Here is a 13,339-nt window from a genome sequence, read left to right on the forward strand (position 1 = left end):
GTACTTTGGTGGAGGGACTAGAGGAAGACGCTAGGAGGACACTAGGTAGACGCTGGAGAGAGGGCAAGGCCTGAACCATACATGATCCATAGATCATGACAACATAAGTGTACAGCAGTGTGCACCTATGGGGCCCCTTTGGTGTATCTAAGCAGTGTTTTGAGCCCTTACTAGCAATGTAGATTTAGCAGATTTATGTTAAAAAATACATACATACATACTAGATAGAGGTAAATAATGTAACTAGTGGAAATCATGTATTGACTGATGCCCATGTAGAAAAAACGTGATGCCCACGTGGTAACTGCCTTGCTGTGAGTCCTTAGCAGCTCTAACAAGCAGACTACAGATACAGCAGATGGAGGCGAACAATAGAGTGGAAATTATTTATTCGGTATAGTCCAGGGGCTGCATAGTGAAAGGAAGCTACATCTGTCCTAGGTCTGGAAGGGGTTCAGTTTTTGTCTGGATTCTTTTCCCCGAGTCCAAGACAAAATCTGTGCAACCACGGACCCTAATACGCCTAACCCTTGATTTACCCTAGCATGGAAGCACTCACCTGAAAATCAGCCAACGCAAATTCTTCACTCCTAGAAGCCGCAAACTTCTTTGCAGACCTCAATGGCCAGCCCTCTGACGCCTTGACGACCTCAAACTTCGCGATACAACACGAAAGCCGGACTCTTAGCCTGGGCTTTTTTTGTTTGTAATAAATCCGTTTGGCCCACCCATAAGCTTGCTGAATAACGGCTAGGCTATCAATGCGGCAACCTACTCTTAGTGGAGTATGGTAAGTGATTGCCACACATCACAACCCTCCACTTGCTATACTGACGCAATAGTTAGTGGAGAGTCTCTTATACCCTAGCTAACCAAGTAGCCACAGTCGATAGACTTTAAATTTCTAATGCGCAGCTGATGCGACCGCTACGAGCATGCGTTTTGTTCTTGGAGGTCAGGCGTTTCAGAGTGTAGCTGCAGTAGCTGTCCTGAGACAGGTTGGGTCCAGGGACAGGTAAAGTCCTGGGAAGCGCCACTCGACAAGCACCAAGGGATGCACCGAGCCATCAGCTCAGTGATCACCCAGATGCGTACCGGCAAGATCGCCCTCCGGGCCTATCTAAGCGCCATCAACAAAGCCGACACCGACCAATGCCAATGCGGTCACAGACCCCAAACAGTTCAACACATCCTGCTCGAATGCGTGAACTGGATAGAGGAACGACAGGAGATGTGGGCAGGCAAGCAGCCATGCGTGAACATCAAGAAGATTCTCTGTAAATCGTCAATAGCAGTACAGGCAGCAAAGATGCTACTCAGGACGGGGCTGCTCGGGCAGTTCCAAGCGGTGCCAGCCACAGTCTCCAACACATAAAGTCGACGAGCGAATTCGGTAAACAGAGAGAAAGGAGGGCCAGGAGGTCTAACAAGAGCACAGATAAGTGAACGTGGTTCAGGACATCAGTATAGGCAACGACGGCCAACAAATCCTTGTTTGTACAAATACAGCGCCAGTGCAAGCAAAACATGTGATGGCTGGTCATAGGGTAACACAATTTGTTGGGTCAGTTTCAGATGTATCACTACAGCTTTATATCGAGGGGCAAATGAAAAGATAGCCAAATGCAGCTAATGAATATGGCTTGGATCAAGTATAGTTGACGGAATGAACTTATGTATATCAATCATGATTCCGAATCGTCCTTGGGGACAGCCATATTCTGTTCTCTTGATGAAGGCACCTCGGAGCCCAGTCGCGGGTTTGCCTGGCACATAGCCTACTAATTACGATCGTCATCTTACTACCGCTGGCCCTTGGTGGTCCTCTTGCTCCCTCTTATTTTTTCGCGTCCTTAACACCAGCGCTTCGCTTCGCTAATGAGCTGTGCTAGAGCAACTAGTAGTCGCACAAAAAACATAAACCCATAATATTACTTGTCTGCCAGCACATCCGGGTCATTCCCGGCCTCCAGAAGGATCTCTCTCATCCGAGTATACAATCCTTTATCCTCTCTCACCCACCTCCTACCATTGGGAAACACTATTCTCCGTAACCTGTTGACCCATGGAATGAATGAATGATAGTACGGCGTGAAGTTTACCTCTACAATCTTGAAGAAATCTCCTTCGTTGACAACCACACCCTTCTTGTATGTCGCTAGCTCTTCCATATGTTTATAGTTCCAGTTGTCAAACTCGGTAACGACTCTGCTCTCGTTTGGCGTGTTGTAGTGGATGCATATCCAGAAGAGTACCCAAAAGAATGACTCAAGGTCGTGCATAAAGGAATGCTGCTCGCCCAACAGCACCCCAATAGCCATAAAGGCTCTTGTGCCGGTCTTACCCTTAGCTCCAGAGGAGCCCTCTCGTTGTTCTTTGATAGAAAGGTCCAGATCAATCAAAAACGAAGGCCAAGAGGGATTGTCGTCATTCTCATTGATCATAAGGTTGTTGATCGAGATGTCTCTGTGCAAGAAACCTGCCTTGTACAGGGACTCATGTCCCTGGATGCAGCCCTCGAAACCTGCAAGGAGGGCAGATCGAGAGCTCGCCTTGTATATAGACTTTCCGTAATCACGAACGATGACACGACGATGTATCCGATTCATCAGTGCCTGACTGCCGGCCTTTGTTAGAGATGTAGAACAGGATCGCTTGGTGGGAGGTAGGGGAGCGCCAGTGTGACTGGACGACCGCTTCGTACCGGCGGCGCTGATCTTGCGACCTTTCCGCGGAGCACCGGCTGCGCTGCTTCTTGGCAGCATCGGGTGTTCCGGGCGGTAATTCGAGGCTCTCGTAACGTCCAAACCGCCTCGAACGTTGCTCCGGATGTCATCGTCTGCCCCGTGAATCTGAACTGTCTCATGGTGGTAATATCGAGCTACGTTTACGACGTTGTTGGTAGTCGCCTCACATAGTAATTCACCCTCCTCGTCGCGTTCTGGGTATTGCCATGAATCCTTGATGACAAGCGGCATATCGGGGCGTCCCTCGAGATGGGCTTTCCAGCAAGTCGTCGCCCGGCCAGCTATGCAAGGCGCACGCTGTATCACCTTGTCAATGATGATACGCTCAGTGGAACCGTTCCGCTTGACTTTGATGAAGCGCTCCTTGTTTGTTGTCGTTATAATTGTTGGATCAAACCCAAGCTGCTCGTCATTCATCCAGAGAAAGCCGAGGATCGTATACACAAACCGCAGCCCATCTTCATTGAGGTCAAACTGCTCAGATGCGATGCCCCCGAGCCTGTCAAACGCCCATACCCTCATGAGAGATCCACAGATGGTAAAGCCCAAGACGAAGCGGCGAGTATCCTGAGCAGCGAGCACTTCCCTCGCGTACCTCCCAAGATCAAGCCATGACTCTAAAGCTTTATCGGCGGATCGGTTACTCTTGAGCTCTCCTGGCACGAGGATCTTAGACCAATGGCACCTCGAGTCTTTCCGAGCTGCAGGGACATTCATGAAGCCAACATCCATCTTTCGTTTCCCTATATCAATCCGCTCGGTGGGTTTTGCTAGTGGTCGTCGTTGACGTGTCGAGGTTGGCTTGCTGCCCCCCGCAAATATCGACAGCTTTTCGGTGAAGTCTGCAAACCAGCTCAGCACATCATCCTGCTTCGCGTCTTTGGGCCATCCGCTCCAGCCTTCGTCAAAGAGTGGGTTGCTGCCTTCCTGGCACTGCTTGAAGAACGTCTCGGATGCTGTCTCCAGGCCGGCCACGTTTCCGAAGTATGTCTCGTGGAATTTGCAGAGCCCAACATAAATAGAGCCGAGCTCCTCCTTAAGCACGTCATCCACATATTTACGATGTTCGGACGAGTTCGCAAAGCTGCTGGTATTGCGCAGCCACGGAGTTTGTTGGATGGAAGAGGTCACCAGTTGGGGAGGTGGGGTAGGTTCGGTCACAGCTTGGTAGACTTGATCCCAGAGGAGGGTATCGTCTGTTTCGTCAGCGAGGACTGATTTCAGGAGAGGTTTGACGCAGTCGAAGTTGAAGTCGGTAAAGGCGACCGCACATTGTAGTCTGATGAGGTCGATTCGGAGACTAGGTTGACCTGTCTTTGATGGTAGGAAGCGACTGGCAGTGAGGGTTTGTACAGCGGCAAGAAGACTGATAACGAGACTTTGGCTATCTGCATGCTAGTCAGAATAGTACACGACAGCAAAGCTGGCTGACCATACCTTCTGGGTCAAGCTGATCCAGCGCGTCCGGCGAGCACAAGATGCTCTCGTCTTTGCATATCGAATTGAACAAGGTGCGGAAGGTATCCAGACCTTTCCCAATGGGATGGTTCTCGATTATTTTCGACGGCGATTGATTTGCCATGGCGGATGGGATGCTCTCAAAACGGGAGAGATGGAATGGACCAAAAGAAGTCCCGTTTCGCCAACCAGCCACCAGGCAGGCTGAGCAGTTCCCCTTTCCTATCTTCGCTCCCCTCCCCCCTGTTTTTGGATTACCTAATCAATTTTTTAGTGTAGGGGTAACAGTAGATATTAGGAGGACGTACTGAATGTCCTGTAAAGAAGAGTGAGTGATTATTGATAATGATTCTGGCTATCTAAGTCTAGTCTGGGGGACGGATCTCGGCCGGTTTATATATCCATTACTACCATGTTCTGGGTCGAGCGCTTTGGGCCTAGGATGAAGATCCTTGATTTCTGATGCTAACCCTAACGTAGGGGCGAACTGGATCAGGGTCAACTATCTTGGTAACTGTGACTTAGGTTACTGACAAGGGGCCCCGTAAGGTGCAGGCAGTTACTACGTGGGCATCAAGTTCTTTCTACACGGGCATCGGGCTTATGTGGGCATCAGGCTTTATGCACTCTGATTAGCTCTAGCCTACAGGTACAAGCCCCATAAAGGCCATGAAGCATGTGCACTAACAGTGGGCAAAGTCTCAAGGATTCTTTACAAGTAGCAACACTACAGTTGCTGTGAATTTCTTCTTCTGGAAGGGCCATTTCACAACCCTTGTCTCTATACTATTTATTTGAGCTGCCTTTATACTCAAATATAACCACTTGATTCTCATTCTCTAAATACAATGCAATCTCCCTCTCTGTCCACTAGATACAAAGCTTGTGATTCTTCAATATATTTATATATCCTTCTCTAGATGTCAGCGACACCCCTTCTTCCTATTCTGAGAGGATTGTCCCCCAGCTCCCAGGTGACCTCAGCCTCTATATAGCCATTCTCTGCCTTATTCTACTGGCTGTCATGAGGTTGTTTTCCTGAGTAGGTGCAGCTACATCATAGTGATTAAGAGTAATAACATAGGATAAAGAAATCATATATCAGTGAAGTCTTCAACACAAAGAGTATCCTGTCCTTTTTACATTTCTTTGTACAAGTATCAGCCATAGAATTGGCCAGGGGAGAGAGGTACATTGGCAGAATTCCAGAGCATAGAATGCACTAACAGACACATTTCTAGCCAATCAGAGTGCGTAAATTGATGCCCACATAAGCCCGATGCCCATGTAGAAAAAACCTGATGCCCACGTAGTAGCTGCCCAAACAAAATGACTGGTGCATGTAGGCGGCGGCGCCTTTGCCACGACCCCCTTTAGGGCAGCTACTACGTGGGCATCAGGTTTTTTCTACACGGGCATCGGGCTTATGTGGGCATCAATTTACGCACTCTGATTGGCTAGAAATGTGTCTGTTAGTGCATTCTATGCTCTGGAATTCTGCCAATGTACCTCTCTCCCCTGGCCAATTCTATGGCTGATACTTATACAAAGAAATGTAAAAAGGACAGGATACTCTTTGTGTTGAAGACTTCACTGATATATGATTTCTTTATCCTATGTTATTACTCTTAAGTACTATGATGTAGCTGCACCTACTCAGGAAAACAACCTCATGACAGCCAGTAGAGTAAGGCAGAGAATGGCTGTATAGAGACTGAGGTCACCTGGGAGCTGGGGGATAATCCTCTCAGAATAGGGAGAAGGGGTGTAGCTGACATCTAGAGAAGGATAGATAAAGATACTGAAGAATAACAAGCTTTGTATCTAATGGACAGAGAGGGAGATTGCATTGTATTTAGAGAATGAGAATCAGGCTGGTTATATTTGGGTATAAAGGCAGCTCAAATAAATAGTATGGAGACAAAGGTTGTGAAATCGTCTCTGGAGGTCTAGTTGTGGCCTGAAAGAAATCAAAGCATAACGCGTGCTAACTGGAGGCGCGTCACGGGACGTACTGAATATTCTCGAATAAGAAGAGGGGGGACCTGTGATTTTCTGGCTGTGTCTTTTCTATCTAATTTATGATTGAAGAGCAGATCTTTAGCGATTTAAATATTCCTCATCTAAGTGCCTAGACTAAATAAAAGGCTTGGAAGAGGCCCGTCTTATCAGATTTGAAACTATCGGCGACAGCATTTGGCCGAGGTTAGTGGGGAGCAGCAATCTGGCAACCCCGGCTCCGATTACTACCAGAACAATGAATTGGCGAATGATAGTATATGTAAATCTTTAAATGATGCAGCTGCATGAAACTTTTGAGTGTTTGCAAAGCCTGGGGATGAAAATTAGAGCGAGCAAGAGGAATCCTTGGAATGCCGTTCATATATATGTATATAACATGTAATGGAGGATATGTGGCTACTTGAACGTCATGTAATAGCCGGGGAACGCCTCACTTTCATGTCAACCTGCTCATACTAGCCATTAGATCCAAATCCTATGATTGTGATACGGCCCGAAGCAGTGCCTAGACCAACTCCCTTTTCTGCTACTGCTGATTTTATAGGGCGATACGATGGCGGTAGCCAAAGCACCCTTTGATGGTCCCTCATAACCCAGACACCATCAATGCTAAGGCTGTAGCTATGAAGCTTGGACTCAAACAAAAAGGTCTTGTCAGGTGATGGCCCTAATTCCAATAGGTGTCCAGAACTTGAGGACACTTTTAGTGCCACCGGCCAATTATGGCCCCCCACAGTCTGCGGGAACACACCAGAATTCACATCCCAAATCTTGGTGGTCTCACCATCTGACCTTGATGCCAGTTGCTGTCCATTTTTTGAGAACATCACTGAAGTCACTGGCCAAGTATGGCCCTCCAGAGTCTGCAGGCACTCGCCAGAAGCTGCGTTCCAGATTTTAATTGTCATATCTAAAGACCCTGATGCTAGTCTCTGGCCATCGTTTGAGAACGCCACTGATCTCACCAGATGACGATGGCCTCTAAGAGTGTGCAAACACTCACTAGAAGTCGTATTCCAGATCTTTACTGTATGATCTGCAGAGCCTGATGCAAGCTTCTGGCCATCATTTGAGAAAGTCATTGATATCACTGGCCGATGATGGCCTTTCAGAGTCTGCGCAAGAGCGCCAGAATAGGTAGACCATATCTTGACTGTGTTGTCATCTGACCCTGATGCTAGTAGCTGGCCATCCTTTGAAAGGGCCGCTGATGCCCTGTAGTAGTCATGGGCCTGAAAATTGCGTAGACATGTATCAGAGGTTGCATCCCAAATCTTGATTGTGTTATCCAACGATCCTGATGCTAGTCGCTGGCCGTCATCTGAGAGCACCACTGATGCCTCATAATAGTCAAGATCATGGAAAGTGTGTAGAAGTTTACCAGAAGTCGCATCCCAGATCCTAACTGTCTTGTCATTTGACCCGGATGCCAGTCGCTGATCATTATTCGACATCACTAATAGCGATAGCGGCCAACAGTGGTTCTCAAGAGTATGCAGACATTTACTGGAAGTCACATCCCAGATCTTGAATGTGTTGTCATCTGACCTTGATGCCAGTCGCTGGCCATCCTTTGAAAACACCACTGATGTCACGCCACCATTGTGGCCCTCAAGAGTCCACAGACGTTTACCAGAGGCCACATTCCAGACCCTGAGTGTCTTGTCATCTGACCCTGACACCAATCGTTGCCCATCATTTGAGAATGCAACTGATGTTACCGACCACGAGTGGCCCTCCAGAGTCCCCAGGCATGCCCCAGAAGTCACATCCCAGATCTTGACTGTATGGTCATCTGACCCTGATGCTAGCCTCTTGCCATCGTTTGAAAATGCCACCGATGTCACCGACTCATCGTGGCTCTTGGCAGTGTGTGGACATGGACTAAAAGCCACATCCCAAATCTTGACAGTGTTATCGTCTGACCCTGATGCAAGTTGCTGGCCGTCGTTGGAAAACACGACTGATGTCACGCCACCATTGTGGCCCTCAAGAGTCTGTAGACATGTACCAGAGGTCACATTCCAGACCCTGAGTGTCTTGTCATCCGACCCTGACACCAATCGTTGTCCGTCGGTTGAGAATGCAACTGATGTCACTGACCAAGAGTGGCCCTCCAGAGTCTTCAGACAGGCCCCGGAAGTCGTGTCCCAGATCTTGACTGTTTCGTCATCTGACCCTGATGCTAGCCGCTGCCCATCATTTGAGAGCGCTACTGATGTCACTTCCGAGGCATGGCTTTCAAGGGTTTGCAGACACGTACCAGAAGTCGGATCCCAAATTTTGACTGTTTTATCCCAAGATCCCGACGCCAGTCGTTGCCCATCGTTTGAGAATGCAACTGATGTCACCGACCCAGAGTGGCCCTCCAGAGTCTTCAGGCAGGCCCCAGAAGTCGTGTCCCAGATCTTGACTGTTTTGTCATCTGACCCTGATGCTAGCCGCTGCCCATCATTTGAGAGCGCTACTGATGTCACTTCCGAGCTGTGATTCCCGAGGGTTTGCAGACATTCACCAGAAGTCGCATCCCAGATCTTGACTGTTTTATCCCGAGATCCTGATGCCAATCGCTGCCCATCTTTTGAGAAGGCTATTGATGTCACTTCTGAGCTATGGCTCTCAAGGGTTTGCAGACATGTACCAGAAGTCGCATCCCAGATTTTGACTGTTTTATCCCGAGATCCCGACGCCAGTCGCTGTCCATCATTTGAGAATACAACTGATGTCACATGGCGATCATGACCCTCAAGAGTCGGTTGACAAGCATCCCAGTTTTCTTCGACCCTTGGCTTCACCTCAATCCACTGTGGCTCTTCATGGGTAAATGTTTCTCTGATGAGGCTGTTTGTGGGACTGAATATGAGAGCTGAGACATAAACTTGTAGTGGCGCCATCTCAATAACTCCTCCATGAAGCAGAAGAAATCGGCGCGCATCTCTGACAATGTCTTGAAGGTTCTGTGACCCTTTGCCCTGCTACAGAATGTTAAATACCATTTCATGAGAGCCGTTCACAGCAACAAAAAAAGCTACTTACCAAATAAGCTTCCAGCTGCTGCATGGCCTTTCCAGCAATGGAAACTTGATTCAGAAGACTAAGTGCCTCCAGCCAGTGAAGATATCCTTTCTTGAAGAAGTCCAGTATTTCATCATTTTCACTGGCTATCACATCTACTCGTGAGTCCAGAAGATGATTGACCCAGAAGGTGCAGGAGTATCGAATAGCAGCCAAGGGATCAGGCTGAGGAGCATTGACTTCGTCAATCAGGCAGCCAGGTGTATTTAGGCCGTAAATATCACGCTTGAGTCCATCATGGAGGAGGTCTAGTGATCGCGTAAAGACTTTGCGGTGTTGGTCTGCAATGCTAGAAGGTAATATCTCCCGTAAACATTCCTTCAGGAAATAGTCATGTGCTGGCTGGCGCACGAAAGAAACAGAGTTGCTACGAATCGTCAGGAAAGAGCCACATGATTTGATGGCTTCTTCCGCTTCTTCCCTGTCAAAGTTTTGAAGTCCCTCGACCAAAAGATGTAGCTCTTCAACAGTTACAGATCGGTATAGGACCAAGGCTGTGGCAAGTATATCTTTGCAAAGTTTTGGATCTTTGTGCTGATTAATATGCTCTAGCATTGATCTATAGAGAGAATCACTTTCAGTTAGGGATAACTTCAATTCGTTAAGCCTTTGCCAGGTTAGGGATTTTTGACCAGAAAGCTCTTGACAAACCAGGGAGACCCAGAGGAAAGTGCCGTTGGCATTCAAGCGTAAATGTTCTAAGACGGCACGCTCCATCTCCATGTCGTAGTTCTTTTCCTCTGCAAGCTCATGCACCTTGATATCGATGAAATAATTGACCGCTATAGAAACTGATTCCTGGTTTATTTCTAGGTGTATCTTGAGCTTTTGCTCTACATCATCCAGGATTTCTTCGATGTCTGGCCGGTTGCGGCTTGACACAATCCATTTGGCGCGTGATGGCTTGGTGATGAATTCAAGTAGTAGTTTCTGGTCTACCCTGCACTCATCCAAAGCATCAACAATCAGGATGGCATTTTTCAGGCTCACGTCATTCAACATGGAGGTGAGTATTTCGCATAGCTCATACCATGCACCTGGACCTTTGAAAAGATCTTTCTTGTAGTCGTACTGGTTCCGCACATGCTTGGTGAGATATGGATTGTAGAGTGCTAGGTGATATATCAGGCCTCGCAGCACAGATGTAGCTGTGCTGAGTCGATAGTTGGTGGCCTGGCAAAAGAAGTAGGATAGAGACACTGACTTGTGTTGCGCTAACTCATCTATGATGCCGCAGAGGAGCATTGTCTTGCCTTTGCCAGGGTCCCCCTTGATCCAGAGGATTGGCGATTTGTTTTCATTGAGGAACTGCAGGAAGTTCTCGTGGCTGAGAATCCATCTATACGATCCTTCCAGCAAGCCACCATTTCTTCGTTCAATATCCTTCTTGTCTGTGAATGGATAGGTAATGTAAAGATCGGAAAGGCATTGCTCGTCTTTTTCATCATGCTGGATATGCTGGATATTGAGCTGAGAGACACCACTCCCAGTGAAGGTGGCGACAAACCGCTTGACAGATAGCTTTTTCATATTGAGGTAGTGGTAAGTGTGTCCTGGGATGTTTGAAATTCTGTCGTAGTTTAAAGTGTAGTAGTCTTTTAGGACATTCTCAAAATCGAATCTATAGTAGACTCCAAGGCCGTCATACTTGTTTTTGAGTTTCAAGTGGATATGCTTAAAGAAAGGGACCATATCCCAGCGTGCTCGACGCATAAAATCTTTGGAATGGCCAATTTCATCAAGCCCATATCGGCCTGCTCCAATACTCAAAATCATGATGTTTCTACCAGGAAACTGACTTTCAGCCTCTGAGATAAGAGCTTCGCATGGGTTATAGTAGGCATAGCTTGCGCCAATGAACTCGATTTTGTCAAGGCCAAGTGTTATTGGATCAGAGAGGGCGATACCTGCAGAGGTAGCTCTGACCACCTCCCAAACCTTGCATCCTGTAAGGCATCTAGGGATGTGGTATGTTTTGAATAGTGTAGGTAGCGTGTCGAGATTTTCTGTCCTCATCGCCAGAACAGCACTAGATTAACACGCAGCATTAGATATGATGAGACTTTCTATGCCTTGTAGACCTGTTTTTGTAGTACCCACGTCTTCGTGCAAGTTTCATCTGCAAACAACATGTCTTCATGGGGGCATGTGTCAGTGCCGGTAATATGTCCATCAGTCTTTCGCTGCAGGCAGTTTGGGTCAGTGCAGTTGTTGCGAATCATTCGTTTGATAGCAGCCTCCAACCTCGTTGCTGAAAATTCATCCGTGGGTATTGTAGATGAAAGTGTTGGCTCTAAGTCAAATATTGCTTTGACAATGCTTTTATACTCTCGAACCGAATCGTCGCAGCTCATCTTCAGCCGGCCGAGCATAATGGCAATGATCCTGTACAGATGTTACTATCGAAGATTCCAGCATGTGTAACCACAGCTAGTAAAGTTCATACCCTCCAATTCCTGTCCCACCAATGAAGTCAAACCTGTCACAGGGTCTTGGTGTTTCCGATAAACCTTCCGACTCTTGGATGCATTCCATAATTCTTTCAAGGATGAGCAAGCTAGATAGTGCATTGATACCACCGCCGTCTGTAACAGTTAGCAACATGATAGTAGGCTAGTATCAAGATACTAGAGAACATACCGAGAGACAGAAGCCACACCGGTGGCCCAGTAGTTTGCGTCATAGACGAGTTCATAGTGATGCTATGGATGTGACAAGGTCAAAGAAACTAAAGAATGTGGCCAAGATAGATGAGGCACATGAAGAGACAAAGTACACTCAGGTAGATAATCAGAGCAAATGAAGTTGGTATTGGCCTTGACTTCCTGGATACAGCTTCAATCATGCAATAAAGGGTGGAAAGAGACAAACAGAAGAATAGAGCCAGACAAGGAGAAATACACTCCCATTCGAGGGTAATTGTGCCTAAAAATTTAATATGTATCTCTTCAAGCCTAAACAAGACGCCACGATTGCCTACAGAGTATTAGCCACATGTTGGGGACTTATTGATACCCAACCAGTAAGCAAGATAATGTAGTGTAGTGTAGTAGTTTTCTCTGTGAATATGATGTAACGTACATGATAAGCACGTGCACCAAAGAAACCGACACTCAAGACAAAGCATGGATCAATTGATTCCCTACCATCATCGACAGTCATAGCTCCTATTTTCTGAAGCCGCCTTATTTTTCGCTCTGCGCTGCTTGCTAAGCGTCTCGCACAAGCTGCGGAAGCATCTAGTTTTCAGACTCAGATAATGCCATCTGATCCATTATTGCCCTAGTCCCGTTGGAAAATGACTTGAGCACCTCAAGAATAGACGCTGAAGAGCTACTTTAGTTTTTTTTTTGTTTGTTTGTATTATTTAACGACTACGCGCTACCTTACTGCCACCTGATTCGTCTTTCAAGGTGTTCAGATTCGGAAGTGGCCTCAGGTAGCGTCTTTAACGTCTTCAAACACCAGGACCGGGAAGGCTAGTCTCCTTTTCGGGCAGTGTCAGAGTCTCTAGCTAGCGATGACACTTTCCGGATCTGAAGAAACAATTCCAGCTCCTCTAAATCCTCCCCTGATACCTTTTTGCGCCATAGTGGCTTGATAGGGATCATAAAATGCTGCAAAGAAGTAGATCTTAGAAACGTGGGTTGCTGAGCACCCAATCACATGCCTAATTTCTCTATCATATACCTTCTTGAGCGGTCCAAAGCAGCCAACATCAAGAGGCTGGAGTAGGTGAGATAGATGAGACGGTATACAATGCGTGATTATGTTATTGCTCCTGCAATATTTATAACAGTCAGCCAGGTGGTGGCTTTTGTACCCATTAAATCACAAGGCGATAGGGACCACTAGATTGTGCCTTTTGTGCCGATCAAAGTGCTTAAGCCGCTCAAGGCCTGTCTTATTATCGATCAGCTATTGCGAATTGTCGCCATAGCTAAATCCCCTGGAAGCCTGCTTTCTTAACACTAGCTGGCAAGGTGATATTGACCTGCAACCACGATGAACGGCGCGATACTCCGGCCTTCGACATT

The 13,339-nt window shown here is 47.2% G+C and overlaps 2 protein-coding genes across 2 annotated transcripts; both read right to left on the minus strand.

Moving 5' to 3' along the window:
• Window positions 1-1,837: 1,837 nt before the first annotated feature.
• Window positions 1,838-4,329, minus strand: HOO65_100048 (uncharacterized protein; the record flags this gene model as incomplete). The annotated part of the gene is made up of 3 exons (XM_071004653.1): window positions 1,838-1,888; window positions 2,103-4,135; window positions 4,185-4,329. 3 exons carry the CDS (start codon window positions 4,327-4,329, stop codon window positions 1,838-1,840), a joined length of 2,229 nt encoding a protein of 742 aa, XP_070855825.1.
• Window positions 4,330-6,682: 2,353 nt separating this feature from the next.
• HOO65_100049 (Vegetative incompatibility protein HET-E-1) lies at window positions 6,683-11,997 on the minus strand (the record flags this gene model as incomplete). The annotated part of the gene is made up of 5 exons (XM_071004635.1): window positions 6,683-9,202; window positions 9,264-11,331; window positions 11,403-11,687; window positions 11,749-11,887; window positions 11,943-11,997. 5 exons carry the CDS (start codon window positions 11,995-11,997, stop codon window positions 6,683-6,685), a joined length of 5,067 nt encoding a protein of 1,688 aa, XP_070855826.1.
• Between the last annotated feature and the right edge of the window lie 1,342 nt (window positions 11,998-13,339).

The sequence above is a fragment of the Ceratocystis lukuohia genome (genome assembly GCF_044167205.1).
Source record: "Ceratocystis lukuohia strain C4212 chromosome Unknown Supercontig10_pilon, whole genome shotgun sequence".
NCBI lineage: Eukaryota > Fungi > Ascomycota > Sordariomycetes > Microascales > Ceratocystidaceae > Ceratocystis > Ceratocystis lukuohia.